The following is a 16665-nucleotide window of genomic DNA, read 5'->3' as shown; positions in this document are numbered from 1 at the left end:
TTGTCCCGCTAATAACTGCCGTCATGAAGTGTGTGCTTGGGGAAAAAATGCCTGATGATAGCAAAAATTCCCCCCTGATTTTTGTTTTCTTTTAAAATGGTGTATTTCTCCTGTACAGTATGCCAGACATATTTGACCAGTAAAGGGATGGAATACGAACTTAAGTGTTATCTTTAAATGGCCATAGTATGTATTTCTCACAATTTTGACTTTATAAACGGTACTTTATTTTAACGACACTCTCATTCATTTTCATCTTATATATTGCTGCCTTATACTTGATTCTTCTAGGGCAGTTTCGCAACTTGCACGTATCGACTCCAAAAAAGTTTATAATCAACTCGTTACGTTCAATGGATTTTATTAAATCTGTTGCAAGGACATTGCACGCATGGAAAATGTGTCCAGTGAGTATTCTGGTGGGAAATATAAATTGTACTAAACTACAGCAGGCTTTACTTCAGTCAGACGACGGGTCAGAGAACGACTGGGCAGAGCCTACCAGTCCCTTTAAGATCCAGCCGCAACTGGTTTCTCATACCAGTTTTGAAGTTGATATTATTGACATGAAATCTCACATTTAACACCTGGGTGTCATGAAAAAGAATACATAAGAAAGACAACGTAAGAAGAGTACTCGAACGCCATCTCAGCATTAAAAAGATATTCTATTTCATAAAACGTATGCTTCAATACGACTTCTTAACACAGTATCACCAAACGCCAGTGTAATTTTTCACTTAGCAGACATCATTCAATTAACAAATCACGATGATGCAACACTTGCCTCTCCAGCTGTTCCGCTGAGTCGAAACAATGGGAGTTTGTGTACTCCGGCTTTTGTTGTTTGGAATGAGCCATTGGAAATGTTTATTGCGCCCCAGTTCCGTGTGTTCTTGCCTAATTTGATAAAGCATCAATTTACGCGCCGCTAAAACTATGTCAACATCGCCCTCTCCGATCCAATTGGCTGGAATTGGTGGGATGGACCGCCCCGCGGATCCGAGTGTGACATCTGATTGGTGAATTCGAAAATTTTAGTGACGTTTCAGCTCCTACAGCTGATTCTTATTTAAAGGAAAGCGGGACCGGCGACTGGGTCATGTTAAAAGCCAGCAGCAGGCTCAATGCTTTTTGTGCTTCTGATAACACTGTGGTGTTTTCCTTAACACTCCCTAGGGTTGAATCTAGTTTTTTTCCCCTGTTAACTGAGTTAGCTGCGACAAGAGAATAATTGTTTTGTCACGGAACTTGCATTGTTCGCGAACAACAGGTGGAAAATTTCGCTGCAGACCTATCGACCGGAGAACGGAATCCACGCATCCAAGCACTAAAATGTTCGAGTACGAGGTATTTTACTCACTGTCACAGTGCATGCTTGCTACTTTATTGGTTTACGAGCTTTTGTGCATCCATGGTTTTGTCTGGCGGTCCTTGCTGTAGTACATTTATTCATTTTGCAGACGCTTTTATCCAAAGCGACTTACAGGTGAGGCAGAGCAGAAGGCACAAGCAAAAAGCCACATAAGGAGTCAACAATATTAGAAGCAATTAGTTGTACCGTTTTTTCTAGGTATTTTTACATATTAATCATGAATCGTTCAGTTTCTTCAGAACTGATGGTCATTCACGTGATTTGAGGATGCTTTTCTGTTTGAAGAAAAATGACAATTGTGTCTGTGTGTGTAAGCTTATACTTGCGAGTTCACTATGCAGCAGTAAACGTTGCAATGTTGTATTTGCCACTATTGAGTGAGTTAAAAAGCCCTTCATAAGGCTTATATTCTCTGCTGGATTCATTTTGGCTCATAATTTAACGCATTGCTGCTTGTACCTTCCTCCCGTGTTTCCCAGCCCTGCGCTGACCTGTTGCTATACCCTTTCCTTGACGAGGAAGAAGGTGACAAGGAACCGCTGTTCCCAGGTGAAGGTTCTGGGTCCGGAGGCCTGTCCTTGGCTGAGGCCCTCCTGCCGCTGGTGGAGTCTCCCCCCTCCACCCCTCCTCCCCCGACGCCCTGGATGTGCTACGCCCGCTACAAGACGGAACTGTGCAGCCGCTACACGGAGCTGGGGTCCTGCAAGTACGCGGAGCGCTGCCAGTTCGCCCACGGCCTGCGGGACCTGCGCGTGCCCTCCCGCCACCCCAAGTACAAGACGGAGCTGTGCCGCGCCTTCCACACAGTGGGCTACTGCGCCTACGGCGCCCGCTGCCTCTTCGTCCATGCCCCCAAGGAGCAGCGGCCGGCGCGGCCCCCCCGGAACAGGAATGTGCCCTGCCGCACCTTCCGCTCCTTCGGGGTGTGCCCCTTCGGCGAGCGCTGCCACTTCCTGCACGTGGAGGGCGGCGGCTCCGACAGCGGTGCGGAGGCTGTGGGCGTGGCCGAAGAGGACGGGGGCGAGGCCCGCACGCAGTCCCGTGAGCGCCGGCCCCGTGGCGGCGCCCTCTGCCGCACCTTCAGCGCCTTCGGGTTCTGTCTGTACGGCACCCGCTGCCGGTTCCAGCACTGCCTGCCGAGTGCCTCCGGGCAGGCCAGAGAGGGCGGCCTGGGTGTGCCCCCTGCTCTCCCGCTGCTCTCCGGGACCGGGAGAGCCCTGTCCCCAGCCTCAGACATGCTCTCGTCTTCCTCTACCTCCTCTTCCTCCTCCCCTCCGTCCTCGCTGCCCTCCCCCGTGTTCCTGGAGGACGCCTCCCCCTTCACCCCACCGCTGCTGTCCGGAGACTCGTCCGAGCAGGACGCCTTCGCCTTCCCCAGCCAGCAGCTGAACGACTTGCTGCTCCCCCTCGCCTGGAGACTGCAGCAGCTGGAGAACAGCCTGGCCAGGCCAGCCAGCTCCCCAGTCGTGGGGGACAAACCGTTGTAGCCTTGCCGACGTACTGCAATGATGCATGTTAAATGTGCAGTCTGACCGTTATGGCTTTCAGTTGTCCAGTTATGTGTGTGAGCCATGAAGTGTCCTGGAATGTTTGGGGTTGGATTAGGGGGTGGGATGGGGGAGGGTGGGATGTTGCATTCCTGCTTTTATTTAATAATTTGTGTGTTGTGACATTTCTTTGGAATGGGGGACTAAGAAATCCCCCTCCATTGCATGGTACTACAGCAGTACAGGTTGTCCCGTTCACTGCCTTGGTGCACATCTGGGGCAAAATAGTTGGAATGCATGTAGAAATGCATCTTTACCTGGCAGGCATTTGGTCCCTTTCAGTGGCTGCTCTCCCAGAAGCCAGTTGAATGGCATAGAGCTGTTGCCTTGCCTGTGAATCGCCCTGTTGCTGATTTTTTTGCAAGTGGCTTGGTTGAAGTGCTTAGTGTTCACCAGTACTTACCACGATCGCACAATCCATGTCAATGGAAATGAGCCTTCAATGAGAGCCCAAAGCCTTGAGTTTTTAAATTGTTTTTAACTGTTAAGCCTTGTATATAAAACCTGACACTTGAATCGAATTGTGAATGTTTTAGTATTTATGAATTTTCTAATTTAAGGTGCAATTTAATTTATTGACTTCTCAGACTTCTGCCTCCTGGGACAATAATAAACCACTAAACCCTACTTTGTCTTTTCTGTTTTATTTTTTTTTTTTGTGTGCACATTTGTGCTGGACTGAAAGGAAAGCTTACCTGTGGCCTATTCAGATTTAATTTAACTTCATGGCATCCAGGATCTGAGCAAGTGAGGTCAAATTTGATTTTTGTGCTACAATGGTCTCACCCAATTTGGCTCTGATCCCAACGCCCATGTCTTTTCAAGACCTATTGATTTTTATGATTAGTTTTTCATGTTTGAGAATGTTAGGACTCCTTGCTTCAGATATGATCACTGCAGCGATGCACACGGGACTCTGGCCTACGTATTTACGGACTCGACTGTCACGCCCAATGAGAAGTGAAGTTTAAGCTCCACAAAATTGCATCAGTTTCAGCCAAAACGGTGTGCCACCAGATAATTACACAGGGACGCAAGCCTAAACCTACTGATAAAGGGCCATTTTCCCCAGTGGAACTGCCGATGTTTGTAATTTTTACACTACGGTGTGTAAGATTGAGAGACAGGCTGCTTGACCAATCCCTTTTCGAAGGGCGGGATTGCGGCGCTCCGGAAGGTAGCTGTCTGAAGTGCGTGAATGTGTGTGTAGCTCGTTTCAGTTCAACGGATTGACTTGGGAAAGCTGCCAACCAAGTTGTGTACGATCTCATAGCAAAACACGCGTTTGTTTTAGCAGGTAAGGAACCGCATATTTGAATAAATGTCGATCGCGAAACTCGTATTAGGTGCTTGTATCAAGACGCAAGGGGAACCATTGCAATCGGACATGTAGCTGGATAGCTAACGTTAGACTTGATCGTAAACGCAGTAGAATAGATTGCCAGTACCTTTAGCTTGCTAGCTAGGTCAGATGTGAATTGTATTGGCATTTTAATATTCATTGATATATAGCTACGATTGGTGTAGTTAGCTAACTGACTGCATTTTGCACACACAGTTTTGAATTTAATAAAACTAGATTGCTTCGACGGTGTGCAGTTAGTACAATATTAGACCCGCGGCATGGCTAACTAGTTAGCGCCAGCCTCCAAGACAAGTTCATCGGGAGTTTACTTAAAATGGAGGAAGAAAGCTCAAGACGGTTTCGTTTGAAGAGCGTACAATTACAGCCGTCGTTTGTGTGAAGTGAATCGCTGATTATCCTTTTTAAAGTCAGTCTTCTAACGAATCATAGGATCTTCTGAAGGCAAAGTGGGTGGCCCGCTTATATAAAGGACGGGTTGTGTAGTTGCGGAGTGAGGCTATCTGAAGCTGGTTAGGTAGCTAAGCTTCAAACAGATACTGTTTTGTATCAGAATGATGGTTTTTACTGCTAACTTTAGCCAGGTGGTTGGCCGTTTGTGAACAGCTATCTGAGTAGATAGTGTGGTGGATAGTGTACACCCCCTGTGTAAATTATAAGTTTGCCAGTAGATGTTAGTTTTTGATTTTAACCACAGTTTTTGATATATTATATATCAGTCATTTACTGTATTAATTAAACAACCTAACACTACAAGCCTTAAATAAACAATAATGTATCCTATTATACTTTGTATGCCTGTGAGCAGAGACTAGAAAGAAGGGTGAAGAGAGTACGGGAGACTGTGGGAGGGGTATGCAGCTGTGAGATATCTGCATGCCGCAAGTTACACAGTGAGGCCTGTTGGTGGGACTGTTAATGAGAGTTGCACACTGTCCGAGCATTGCCCAGAAAATGGACCATCGAGTGTAAGATAAAAATAATTGGACTCTGTGAGGAGGGGGTCGCAAATATTTTTCTGATGCTGTCGAGTGTCTTTTTTTTTAATGAAGGGGTGTGACTTGGGGAAATAATGCCAGTAAAAGTTAATTAAGCCAAAGCTAGTAATCAGTTATATTTAGACATGGGCTACTCTGGTAGGCATTGCCAAGCAGATATCCGATAAGCACACGTGCAACCTTGGCAAACATTGCCAGGTAGTTATTAGACAGGCCAGAGCAGGTAATCAACTATATTTATAGCAAGTAACTAATTATTTTTTATATATTAGATATGGGTGGCCCGGGAGATAATGATGTACGGCCAAGGCAGGACAGTTGTTTTTTGTGTATATGAAACAGGTGCGCGCTTGGCAATAAGAATAAAAGATGAAACTGAAATGCCAAACTGATGAAATGCCAAACTGAAAAATAATGTTGTACAGAAAGTGTGTTATGAAACCGAAGGAGGGGGTTCTTGAGTTTAAGCTGTACAACATGAGGAGCTGAGGACAGGAATGAAAGAGAGGTGTGTGCAGTGGGTGGGGGGCACTCAGGAAGAGCGACTGTGAGAGTGAATATGTGTGTTGCTCCGCGCGGACCAGCCCACTTTACTGTATGTGATTTGCACACATATACAATAAACCAACTGTATCGGACTCTTGAGAAGTATATTTGTTCTTTATTGGGCACTGAAATTTACTTTCTGAAAGTATTATGAAACTGTATATATTGGTTATGCAACTTGGTGAATTATTGTGCGGATGTGGAGGGAGCCCCCGGTCTATTCGGCCCAGACTTTTCCTATCACAATAGCTACATTTGTCATTGCACATGAATGTCTCACATCACATTCCATAAATAGTTCTGAAATCCCTTTTTGCAATTTTCTTTTTTGGTCAGTTTCCTTTTTTTCTTTTCTTCTGTGTATAGGCAACAGCATGAATTTACTGTTAACATTGAACAGTTGTGTATGTCATGAATACAAATGAGCATGTTGCTAAAATGATATTCAGGTCACATGTTTGTCCCGTTTTCACCAGTAACATTCCATATCCTGAGCAAATCGCCAGGTCAAAGACATACCCAGGCTACTGTATATTCCTTCAGGCCCACTCTGTTTTCCTTTCTTGTGCAGGTCTGTGTCTACAGGGGGCGCTGTAGCAATGGCCGAGAGAGAGGAGCGGCGCTTTGCCGAGGTGCCCCGCGAGTCTGTGAAACTCATGGCTGAAAGCGCAGGGGTGGAGCTCAGTGATGACATCGCCGCCCTGCTGGCTGAGGATGTGTGCTACAGGCTGAGGGAGGCCACACAGGTAGAGGGGCAGGAGTGAGTCTTCGGTGCTTTCTGTCTGATGCAGGCAGTCCAGTGTCTGTAGAGCTTTTGGTCTGTGGAAGGCAGGCTGTCTGTGACGAGGGTGGCCTGTCTTTTGCGCTGCTTGTTGTTCTGACCGTGCCGTGTGGGTCTGACCGTGCCGTGTGGGTCTGACCGTGCCGTGTGGGTCTGACCGTGCTGTGTGGGTCTGACCGTGCTGTGTGTTTACCGTGCACAGAGCAGCTCTCAGTTCATGAGGCACGCCAAACGGAGGAAGCTGACAGTGGAGGACTTCAACCGAGCGTTGCGCTGGAGCAATGTGGAGGTGAGCGCAACTCGCATTTTCACACGTACGCACACACAAACTCACACGCACTCACACATATACGCACACACACTCACAAACACAACATCACACACATATGCACGCGTACGCGTATATGCACACTCACTCACACGCATATACAGAAAGCTTGGGGGTCAACGTGTTCTAGAATGCAGTCTTGAGGTGTCCGTGTGCATTGTTTTGTTCGTCCAGTTAAATTCTGTCTCATCAACTAGGAATACGGTTGTGTGGCTGTATTTCCTGTAACCTCCACCCCCTTTCCACCCCTCCCTCAGGCTATCTGTGGATACGGAGCCCAGGATGCCCTTCCTTTCCGCCCAATCAAGGAAGGGGAGCTGTACTTCGTGGAGGACCGTGACATCAACCTGGTCGAGCTGGCGCTGGCGACGAACATCCCCAAGGGCTGTGCGGAGACCATGGTTCGAGGTGTGACAGGCTTCCTGGGGGCTGCAGCGGCTGTATACATGCATGCAGCTGAAATGGTTCAGAGTCCACTGTTTTGCATCTTTAGCGCTAACAGGGGGTCTGTCCACAGACACGCACAGCCAGGGGGTATGCTCAGTGAGCACACACACACCAGCAGTGAGCACACACGCACACGCACACACACACACACACACACACACACCAGGAGCTAGGAGCAGTGGGCAGCCGCAGTGCAGTGCCCGGGGATCAACTCCAGTTCTTTTGCCAGTGCCTTGGTCGAGGGCTCTGACAGGAGTATTAACCCTAAACATGCATGTCTTTTGATGTCTTTTGATGCTTCAGCTCTCTGCTGTAATAAAAATCCAGCTGTATATCTCACTTTCAGCGTATGTTCAGAATATGAAGACATTATGTGGACATAAGTGGATATGGGGGTCTTCAGTATAAAATAAATAATCTCATATAATCTAGTATTGTCTTAATCTGTCGTTTACACAGTTCATGTGTCCTATCTGGATGGGAAAGGCAACCTGGAGCCTCAGGGTACAGGTAAGAGATGCTGATTCAGACTGTCCGTGACGGGGATATTTAATTGGTTGGTAGGATGGAAATTGCGTTAACTGAAAGGGAACTGATTCATCTCCAGTTGTTTGGATATAAAAGGATGCTCCCTCATGCACTTCTGTGGAGCACTCCAGAGTGTGGTGCTGCTTGTTGTTTGGTTAAATGGCTGGTGCTTGACCACATCAGTTGGCACTGGCCACAGCAGATGGGCAGGTGACGACATCAAACTGAAATCAGGGAGCTAACTGCAGCGAAGCGGGTCGGAAAAAATGTGATTGTCTGGGGAAACTGGGTCAGGTCTTTCTTGATGTACGCTCAAAGAATGATTTTGAGGGTTATTATGAGTACCACCCATCTACATGCTGTTAATTACAGTTATTACAGTACTGGAAGAACTGCAGCATACACAGAAGCTCTGGAAGTCAAGTAGGAAATTGAAAATAAGACATTCATTTTGGAGCATTCTATTGATAAGGGCTGCAGACTGTACTCTGTAACTGAGGGACAGGAACAGTTGTCATTCTGTGTTAACTAAATGTTGTTAGATTTCTCTCACCCTTGTATTATAAATGGCTTTTCGAAAACTGTACCAAAAAAGGCTTTATAGATACCCCACTTAGATGTGATGTGTGAACAAGTATTTGCAGTCGGCCCCTAGAGATGAGAAATTTATCTTTTAAAATATTATGCATATAGGACTCTGATGTTTGGTCAGCCTTCTAAAATTATATTTTGCAATGTTACTTTACTGTTAATATGACAGGAGGGCCTCCAAACGCAGGTGAATTTGGCTGACAGCTTGGAGCTTTATTCGTACTCGATTTATAAGCGCACACCTCTCGCCCATTCCCCGCAGTGCCCAGTGCGGTGCAGACTCTGTCCGATGACCTGCTGAAGTACTACCAACAGATCACCCGCGCCATCCTCGGAGAAGACCCACACCTCATGAAGGTTCTCCACCTACTCCGTGGCATCATTTTGTATTTATTTAGCTGAACCCCTTCTGCCCTGTCCTCAAGGTCAATGAAATCCTGAAAATAAAGTACAATAAAAAATACACAGCAAAGTGCAATGCACAATATGTTCTAGTATTGCCTGAATCGCCATCTTCTTCATTGCCCATTGTGCTGAGTCTCCTGCAGACCATACATGTCGATGCGTGAGGGCTGGATAGGGCCGCACTTGAATAGGACATCTTGGATTGCATCGAACTGAAAACTGTTTGTCTGCATCAGAGTCGAGTGAGTTTTGTCTTTCTCTCTCCATCAGGTTGCTCTGCTGGATCTCCAGTCCAACTCAAAGATAGCTGCTCTGCTGCCTTATTTTGTGTACGTCATCAGCGGGGTACGTTGCATCCCTCTGCACTGAATAATAACAGGTTTAACAAATAGCACATCTGCTTGGTATATCGGTCTGTGCATCCAGTCTGTTTCTGTATCGGTGTGATTGCTTTAGTCCATAATGTGTTTGAATTGCAGTTACAGAATGCCTAGACTGGGGACAACGTACCATTTACTTGAGGCGTATCCTCAAGTAACTTGCCAAAACTCAGAGCATCCTGACACTCGTAGGGAATAGCTTTCAGACACAGTAGAATATAAGAGGCTGATGTGTAAATATAGAGCTGGATTCAGAGTTAAGATCAGATGGGCCTACACTTGTAATTCCCTGAGGATATCATTTTCATAGCACATACAGTACAATAGAAAAGAGAACAGTACAGTTATGCTATAGAAGATAATGTAAGACCGGACAGTAGTCAGCGGGATGACATTAACAAGTAGCCACGCTCTTCTTCTAAAGCCATTTCATTTTTCATTGGAAAAGTTTTAACAGGGAAAAGCACTGATGGAGGGTCTATGACTCCGGTATGGAGGAGCCCTGGCTCTGACCCATGTAGACCGTTTCCCTTGGAGGGCCGGCACGTGTGTAGCGAGCCTGTGTCCCTGTCTGTGCCGCAGGTGAAGTCTGTGAGCCACGACCTGGAGCAGCTGAGCCGGCTGCTGCACATGGTGAAGAGCCTGGTGCAGAACCCCTACCTGTACCTGGGCTCCTACGTGCGCAGCCTGGTGGCCAGTGTCATGTACTGCATCCTGGAGCCGCTGGCGGCCTCCATCAACCCCCTCAATGACCACTGGACCCTGCGCGACTACGCAGCCCTGCTGCTCAGCCACATATTCTGGTAGGTCCCTCCTCATCATCATCACCATCGCCATCATCATTGTTGTCATGGTCAGCACCATCGTCATCAACGTCATCAGCATCATCACCACCGCTACTGCTATCACTACTACTGCTGCTACTACCACTGACTTGCCTTTATTTAATTTAGTAACTTTACTAGATACTCTTGTCGAAAAGAAGCAGCGGTTGACATCTTGTGTCTTGGAGGAGGGCATGTGCTTGTCCACGCTCTCCCGGATTGACAGTGGGGGTTGTGCAACGGGACCGAACATCGATGATGACAAATTGGACATTCCAGAATTCGGGGAATGGGCCATTCCAAATGGGGGAAAAAAGAAGATATGTATGTGCGTAGGTAGGAGGAGCTGAAAGTGGTCGGCGTGCGGAGTCAGTGTGCAGTCAGTGTGTAGCACCCTACCCGAACGTGCCCCTCCTGTCCCCCGTCTCTGGCAGGACTCACGCTGACCTGGTGAGCGGTCTGTACCATCAGATCCTGCTGTCCCTGCAGAAAGTGCTGTCCGATCCGGTCCGGCCGCTGTGCTCACACTACGGAGCCGTGGTGGGACTGCACGCGCTCGGATGGAAGGTAACCCCGATTACCTGCCTGTCTGTGCCTGTCTCTGTGTTCATCTGCAGCACGTCACTGACTGTGTGTGTGTGTGTGTGTGTGTGTGTGTGTGTGTGTGTGTGTGTGTGTGTGTGTGTGTGTGTGTGTGTGTGTGTGTGTGTGTGTGTGCGCGCGTGTGCGTGCTACAGGCTGTGGAGCGCGTCCTGTACCCCCACCTTCCTGCTTACTGGGCGAACCTGCAGGCTGTGCTGGACGATTACTCCGTCTCCAACGCCCAGGTGAAAGCGGACGGGCACAAGGTGTACGGCGCCATCCTGGTAGGTACAGTGTATCAGCTCCGTCTCTGCTCTGGGCAGCCGCATCACTGGGGTCTAACAGGGCGGTGCGGTTGCGTTTGTGTCCTGCAGGTGGCGGTAGAGAGGCTCCTCAAGATGAAGGCGCTGTCCCTGTCGTCCCCGGCGGAGAGCGGGGTGAGCGGTCTGGGGGGGTCCGGGGTGATGGGGTTCAGGGAGAGCTCCCCGGGACTGAGCCCCCCTCCGGAGCCCCTCTCCGAGCCCAGCCTGGGCATCGCCAGCCACCTTCAGGCCGGGGGTGCGGGGTGCCCCTGGGAGGAGTGGACGCCCGTACCCCTGCCTGCCATGTACTGTGAGCTCTACGCCTTTTTCGGGGACAGCCTGGCGGTTCGCTTCAGCACAGGGCCAGGCCTGGGCGGCCACCCCTCCTCGGCCCACTCCCGGCCCTCTGAGAGCCGGAAGGACCCCCCCAGCGGTGCCGCCAACCTGGACACCACCCGCAAGATGCCCCAGCTGACTGCCAACCTCAACATCAGCCCGCGGCAGGACGGCAGCCCCCGCACCGAGCCGACCCCGCCCAGCCTGGCTGCCACAGCAACGGGGAGGTGGGGCTAGAACACAACCTCACACCTCCACCTTACCTTGCTGTTCTTTTGATATCTTTCGTACTGGCATCACCTTAATTCAGTTATTCTCATGCTAAGCAGGTTTAGCCACCTCCCATCCCAAAATGTGTAATATGAAAAACTACATTTAAATACTTTTTAAGAACGTGTCACGTATATTAAAGTGCAAATACAAGAAACATGCAGGACATTTGAATTAATGAGATGCCACTGGCTTACAGTGGGTCCTCTTGAGCTAAAGGGCTGTCTGCTGAGGTGTTTCTGATGTGTGTTAGTGCTCCTTTACACTGGATCCCTAACCAAGGACCCTCGGTTGTATTAATATCTGCACTCCTCATCTGTCTCAGCCTCCGAGTTGGACTTACTGAAGGTGTTTTTTGTTTTCTCTCCTCAGGCCCCTCCCCCGCTCTTCCTCCTCCTCCTCTTCCTCGGTCCAGCGCTCCAGGTCCTCGTCGTCGCGCCCGGGTCAGAGGTCGACGGGCCCATCCCGGGACATCTTCCCCAAGGCACGCTTCGTGCCCCTGCAGTCAGGGCCACCCACCTTCTCCTTCCTTATTGGGGGCCGGCAGATGGGCCGGCGCTGCCAGGGGCGCCGCTTCCAGACCCCGCCCCCTCCGCTGACCGCCCTGCCGGTCCGCTCCTACACCCAAAAGCTGCCCGTCATCGGTCGGGTGGGCCGGCCCGTTCGCCGCTGGGCCTGCTCCCACTACTCCCTGCACCTGCCGCTGTGAACGCCGCGCTGACCTGGCCCGGCTCAGCTCAGCTCGGCACAGAACTGCCAGGACACTGTAAACTGTAAAGACCCCCACACGCCCAATAGCAACCCCACCTCCAAGCCTGGGGCAGGCTGGAGCATTCAGTCACAGCCTAGCTCAGAGCTGCCACCCGCGTTGCCCTGGGCCGTAACCACAGGCTGTAACCACGGACTGTAACCATGGATCATACCTGTGGACTGTAACTATGGTCTGTAACCATGGACTGAGAGCTTGGGGTGCACCAAGAGGCAGCAAGCCGGACTGAGTGGCATCCTCCCACCTTACCTGCAGTTTCGTATTACATACACTAATCTAGCCACCTGTATCTGATATGATCCTTCAGTTGCTCATCGCAATATTACATTATTACAGCACGTCTATGGGACTCTCTCCTTTTCAGAAACTAGTGTATGATTCCTTAAAGCTACAATGAATCCATCTGTGCACTGCTCAAGGTCAGCGACTGCTGCCCCCGGTACTGCAGATAGGATTATAATGGCCGTACAGAGCTGTTTGGGATTTGCCGTAATGCTCAAGGTGACTGATAGGGCAAAGAGACATTATCTTTTTTTGCTTTGTGCAAATGATGCCATTGCAAGTTTTCAGAGGTGGTGTTTATCATTTTGGATAATGTACATTTTAGCGCTGTGAAATGAATTCAAAGCTTTGTGTAATACGGATTGAGTTTGGGAGCTTCTTGTACTTTTGAATGAATAAGGAGTATGCGTTTACTGACTGTATTATATGTGGTTGGAAGGGAATATTTGATGACTGGGCTGAATATTAGTCTTGAGATTTCTGTTCATTGGGGTAGGGAGGATATTTTTGCCTCGCCCTCCCATTTTTGTATAAAGTGTTCCTTCCTCTTGATCCAGTGTTGAGAGACATGGTCTTTTCTTCTGAAGGCATCTCCATGTTAAAACACTGCACCCCACCGAAAGTTCATGTCACCTTGAAAGTGCAACATTTTATTTTTGCTTGGCTGCTGCGTAGAACTCGCCACCACACCACAGAGAGGAGAGATTCCTATTCTCACTAGTAAACGACTCATAAATGTAAAAACGGGACATTTGGGGGAGGAAATATATGATCCCTCGATGGATGTGGCGAAAGATGTATTTTTTCGATCTCTGAAAATATTTAAATCGTTTGGAAACAAAAGCAAATCAAACAAAACGTTACTCCATGCATAACATTCATAGGACTTAATACCGCACCACGCCTTCGCCCAGGCAGGTATTACTCGTGCCTTCAAGTAAAGCCAAACGTTTTCAACAAAAAATGTAGTGCATCCTCTGGCTGAAATTAATTTTGCGAGTTAATGGTGCGGGATACCTTTCCTTCATGTCGCACCGATTTTTTTAACCGATGGACGGTCATTCATTTTTAAAGCGACTGAATTTTTAATGAGAGCAGGTGTATTGGTTTACCGCACACAGAACAGCAGCGCTCGATAGAATTTCGTCAGGTTCGATAAGTGTATTTTGCGAAAAGGATGGTTCCTTGGCTGGATTGCGTCCGGAGATTCTGTCGGATGAGAGCGTTTTTAATATTGGTGCTTAGTTATGTGCTGTTCCTTATCTTCGGAGCGGCGGTGTTCATGGCACTCGAACAGCCAGGCGAGATCGCTATCCAAGCCGGGGTGCAAAATCTCCGTGTCGGGTTTCTGAACGAAAACCGCTGCGTGCGAGAAAGCAGTCTGGATAACCTGCTAAAGAAGGCGTTTTTTGCAGGGAAACGCGGTGTTGCTGTCCTGGAAGCGGAGAGCGAAGAGTACAGTTACGACTTTTCATCGTCGCTGTTCTTTCTCACAACTTTTCTTACTACCACAGGTGAGAGGGCGAAGCATCGTATGCGCTTAGGTGGCGCAATTTATTCATAGGGATGAGACGAATTTTCTGATAGCCGCAGGTGAAAATCACTACACATAATTCTAAAGGTAAAAAAACTAATGTATATCCTAAATTGACTAGACATGTCAAAACGAATATATTGCGCTTTCTTATTAATAGGATGGTCCAGGCTAGAGAACGTTCCTTCGGTTCCTATGATCAGGATAATGTACATCTTCTATGGTCGAAAAGTAATTTCCAAAAGTCATGAAATTAAATAGGCTATGCTTTTATGTATTACACTTGAAATAAACAGAATACAGTCTTGAGTGAATCAGCTTGCGACTGACGGGTTTGCAAAAGTAGAGAGATCAGTGAGTGAATATCTGAAGGTGTGATCTATTGCGAGGCGCGCATCCTCCTGAACAGCTAAGTCTAGTTGAGCTCCTACATAACGTGTCACATCTTGACATTTTACACCATCAACCTTTCGTTCACTCAGTCTTAGCTGTGTGACAAATGTGGTCCACTGATCTGAGAACAGGGCTTACTAAAGATTGCCAGTTCAAATCCAAGGTGGGGAGGCTGCTGCTGTACCCTACCTCAGGGGACTTAACCTGAATTGCGCAAGGAAATAACCGGCTGTATAAATGCTTAACGTTAAAGATACCTTTGATTAAAAAATGTCTGCCAGCAAATAGACACTGATGTAATCCAGGTATTTCATATTACACGACATTCCTTTGTATTGGATCTCTCCTACCTAATGGTAGCCACTGCAACGCAGTTCTGTTTGCAACACGGTTCTGTTTTCCCTCGTTTGGTCCGCAAACCCCGTTGGTTGTGCAATTATTCTGATGTCCACTGGGGGGCGGTGTGGTGCAGGTTACGGCAGCACCATGCCCATGTCCGACGATGGGAAGCTGTTCCTGGTGATGTACTCCCTCCTGGGCATTCCCATCACACTGCTGCTGCTGTCCTGCGTCACTCACCACCTGCTCCCCTGGGTGACCCACGGGCCCGTCCACCACATCCAGACGCGCTGGGGCCTATCCCATCAGCGGGCGGCGCTGGTTCACGCTGGCCTGCTGCTGGCCCTCACCGCCGTGCTCTTCTTCCTGCTTCCTGCCACCACCCTCTGCCTCCTGTTACCCGACTGGAGCTTCCTGGAGTCCCTGTACTTCTGCTTCATCTCGCTCAGCACCATCGGCCTCGGGGACTACCTGCCGGGGCAGACCCAAAGCCTGGAGACCCGACAGGGGCTGGAGTTTGCCACCTCCTGTAAGCAGAACTGGAGCTACTGCAGTAGGAATACACACACACACACACACACACATGAACCATGCATTAGGTTTTAATGAAGAAAGTTAACCCTGTGTCTCGACTGCTGCTGAGTTACAGAATACAATGGGCAGGTAGCTATCTGTACATTTTATCTTCAGACTGGAAAAAAAGTCATTTGAACTGAAAAATACAACAATTGCAACAATACAACAATCTGTTAGAAGGCATTTCACCTGATATATTATTACCAGAGAGAGGCCGATGTTAGTTGTAAAACTATGGAACCTTATGACATTTTAACAGGTATGAAATTTTAAATGTCCTGGACAGGTTCTGAGTTGTACCTTCCAAGTACACGTGTTGCTTGCCTCTTACATGTAATGCAGCTCAGTAGGTATGGGGTAAGAACCAATGGATGACTGTCTGAGCCTAGTGTGTATCTCTCTGCTGTGTTGATGGGTTTGTGCTTTCTGGCTCTCTCTCTCACTGTCTCCTCCACAGTAATTCTGAGACTGTCTCTCTCCTCCAGGCTACCTGCTGTTGGGTCTGGTGTTTCTCCTGGTGGTGCTGGAGACGTTCTGGGAGCTTCCACAGGCCCGGGCCCTTGTCCGGTTCTTCTCTGGATGCCGGGAGGGCCAGATAAAGGGGCTGGCCCTGGATGAGCTCATCCTCACCGCAGACACCCCGCTCACGCTAAAGGAGAGAGCCCCCCCAAAAGAGGAGCCTCAGTACTCTCTTCCCATCTCCACCATCTCACCTTCAAACCCGAATGAGCCTCAGCCCTCCACCACCCAGTCCACATCTCTGCCAGGACCGTAGACCCTTGTGCCCCACCACTTTTTGAAAGCCTTTAGTTAGGCAACATAGAATTGTCTGATTTGAAAATAAAAACTGACAGAGTTGGGATATACATCGTATGTATGGTTAATACATAGTTGTGGGCAATACATCAGTGTATATTTGTCAAAATGCTTTCTGTAACATTCTGTTTTCTTCTTTCTGTTTGTATTTTTAATGAAAAGGGAGTTAATGACACACACTGCTGGTCACTCATTTCATACTTTCACGTAGTTCTCAGAAACACAAGGGCATTTCTACACCACATTCAGGCATAAGTGATTTGCACTCTGATGCACAAAATATCAAAATAACTTTTTTTTGTGTTTAGGATTGCTTTGTTTGCGACAACAGTCTTCAGTAAGAACTGAGGTGT

The 16665-nt window shown here is 48.3% G+C and overlaps 3 protein-coding genes across 3 annotated transcripts; all 3 read left to right on the top strand.

The window, feature by feature from the left end:
- The first annotated feature begins 1335 nt into the window (after positions 1-1335).
- Positions 1336-2862, top strand: cth1 (cysteine three histidine 1). The gene is made up of 2 exons (XM_036547663.1): positions 1336-1350; positions 1855-2862. Exons 1-2 carry the CDS (start codon positions 1336-1338, stop codon positions 2860-2862), a joined length of 1023 nt encoding a protein of 340 aa, XP_036403556.1.
- A 3544-nt stretch (positions 2863-6406) lies between these two features.
- taf6l (TAF6-like RNA polymerase II, p300/CBP-associated factor (PCAF)-associated factor) lies at positions 6407-13109 on the top strand. Its single transcript, XM_036548346.1, has 11 exons — positions 6407-6575; positions 6813-6899; positions 7196-7346; positions 7845-7895; positions 8767-8861; positions 9180-9254; positions 9872-10092; positions 10548-10680; positions 10851-10979; positions 11070-11560; positions 11976-13109. Exons 1-11 carry the CDS (start codon positions 6429-6431, stop codon positions 12310-12312), a joined length of 1917 nt encoding a protein of 638 aa, XP_036404239.1. The 5' UTR covers positions 6407-6428; the 3' UTR covers positions 12313-13109.
- Positions 13110-13831: 722 nt separating this feature from the next.
- Positions 13832-16271, top strand: kcnk7 (potassium channel, subfamily K, member 7). The gene is made up of 3 exons (XM_036547662.1): positions 13832-14168; positions 15054-15449; positions 15982-16271. Exons 1-3 carry the CDS (start codon positions 13832-13834, stop codon positions 16269-16271), a joined length of 1023 nt encoding a protein of 340 aa, XP_036403555.1.
- The last annotated feature ends 394 nt before the right edge of the window (positions 16272-16665 follow it).

The sequence above is a fragment of the Megalops cyprinoides genome, chromosome 16 (assembly GCF_013368585.1).
Source record: "Megalops cyprinoides isolate fMegCyp1 chromosome 16, fMegCyp1.pri, whole genome shotgun sequence".
In the NCBI taxonomy this organism is placed as follows: domain Eukaryota; kingdom Metazoa; phylum Chordata; class Actinopteri; order Elopiformes; family Megalopidae; genus Megalops; species Megalops cyprinoides.
The sequence above is the reverse complement of the archived record's forward strand: the minus strand, read 5'-3'. Positions and strand labels throughout refer to the sequence as shown.

Coding starts and splice junctions, on each gene's coding strand:
- kcnk7 (XM_036547662.1), top strand. CDS start 13,832: ATGGTTCCTTGGCTGGATTGCGTCCGGAGATTCTGTCGGATGAGAGCG. Junction 14,169..15,053: donor AACTTTTCTTACTACCACAG/GTGAGAGGGCGA, acceptor GGTGTGGTGCAG/GTTACGGCAGCACCATGCCC. Junction 15,450..15,981: donor GCTGGAGTTTGCCACCTCCT/GTAAGCAGAACT, acceptor TCTCTCCTCCAG/GCTACCTGCTGTTGGGTCTG.
- taf6l (XM_036548346.1), top strand. CDS start 6,429: ATGGCCGAGAGAGAGGAGCGGCGCTTTGCCGAGGTGCCCCGCGAGTCT. Junction 6,576..6,812: donor GGCTGAGGGAGGCCACACAG/GTAGAGGGGCAG, acceptor TACCGTGCACAG/AGCAGCTCTCAGTTCATGAG. Junction 10,980..11,069: donor AGGTGTACGGCGCCATCCTG/GTAGGTACAGTG, acceptor TGTGTCCTGCAG/GTGGCGGTAGAGAGGCTCCT.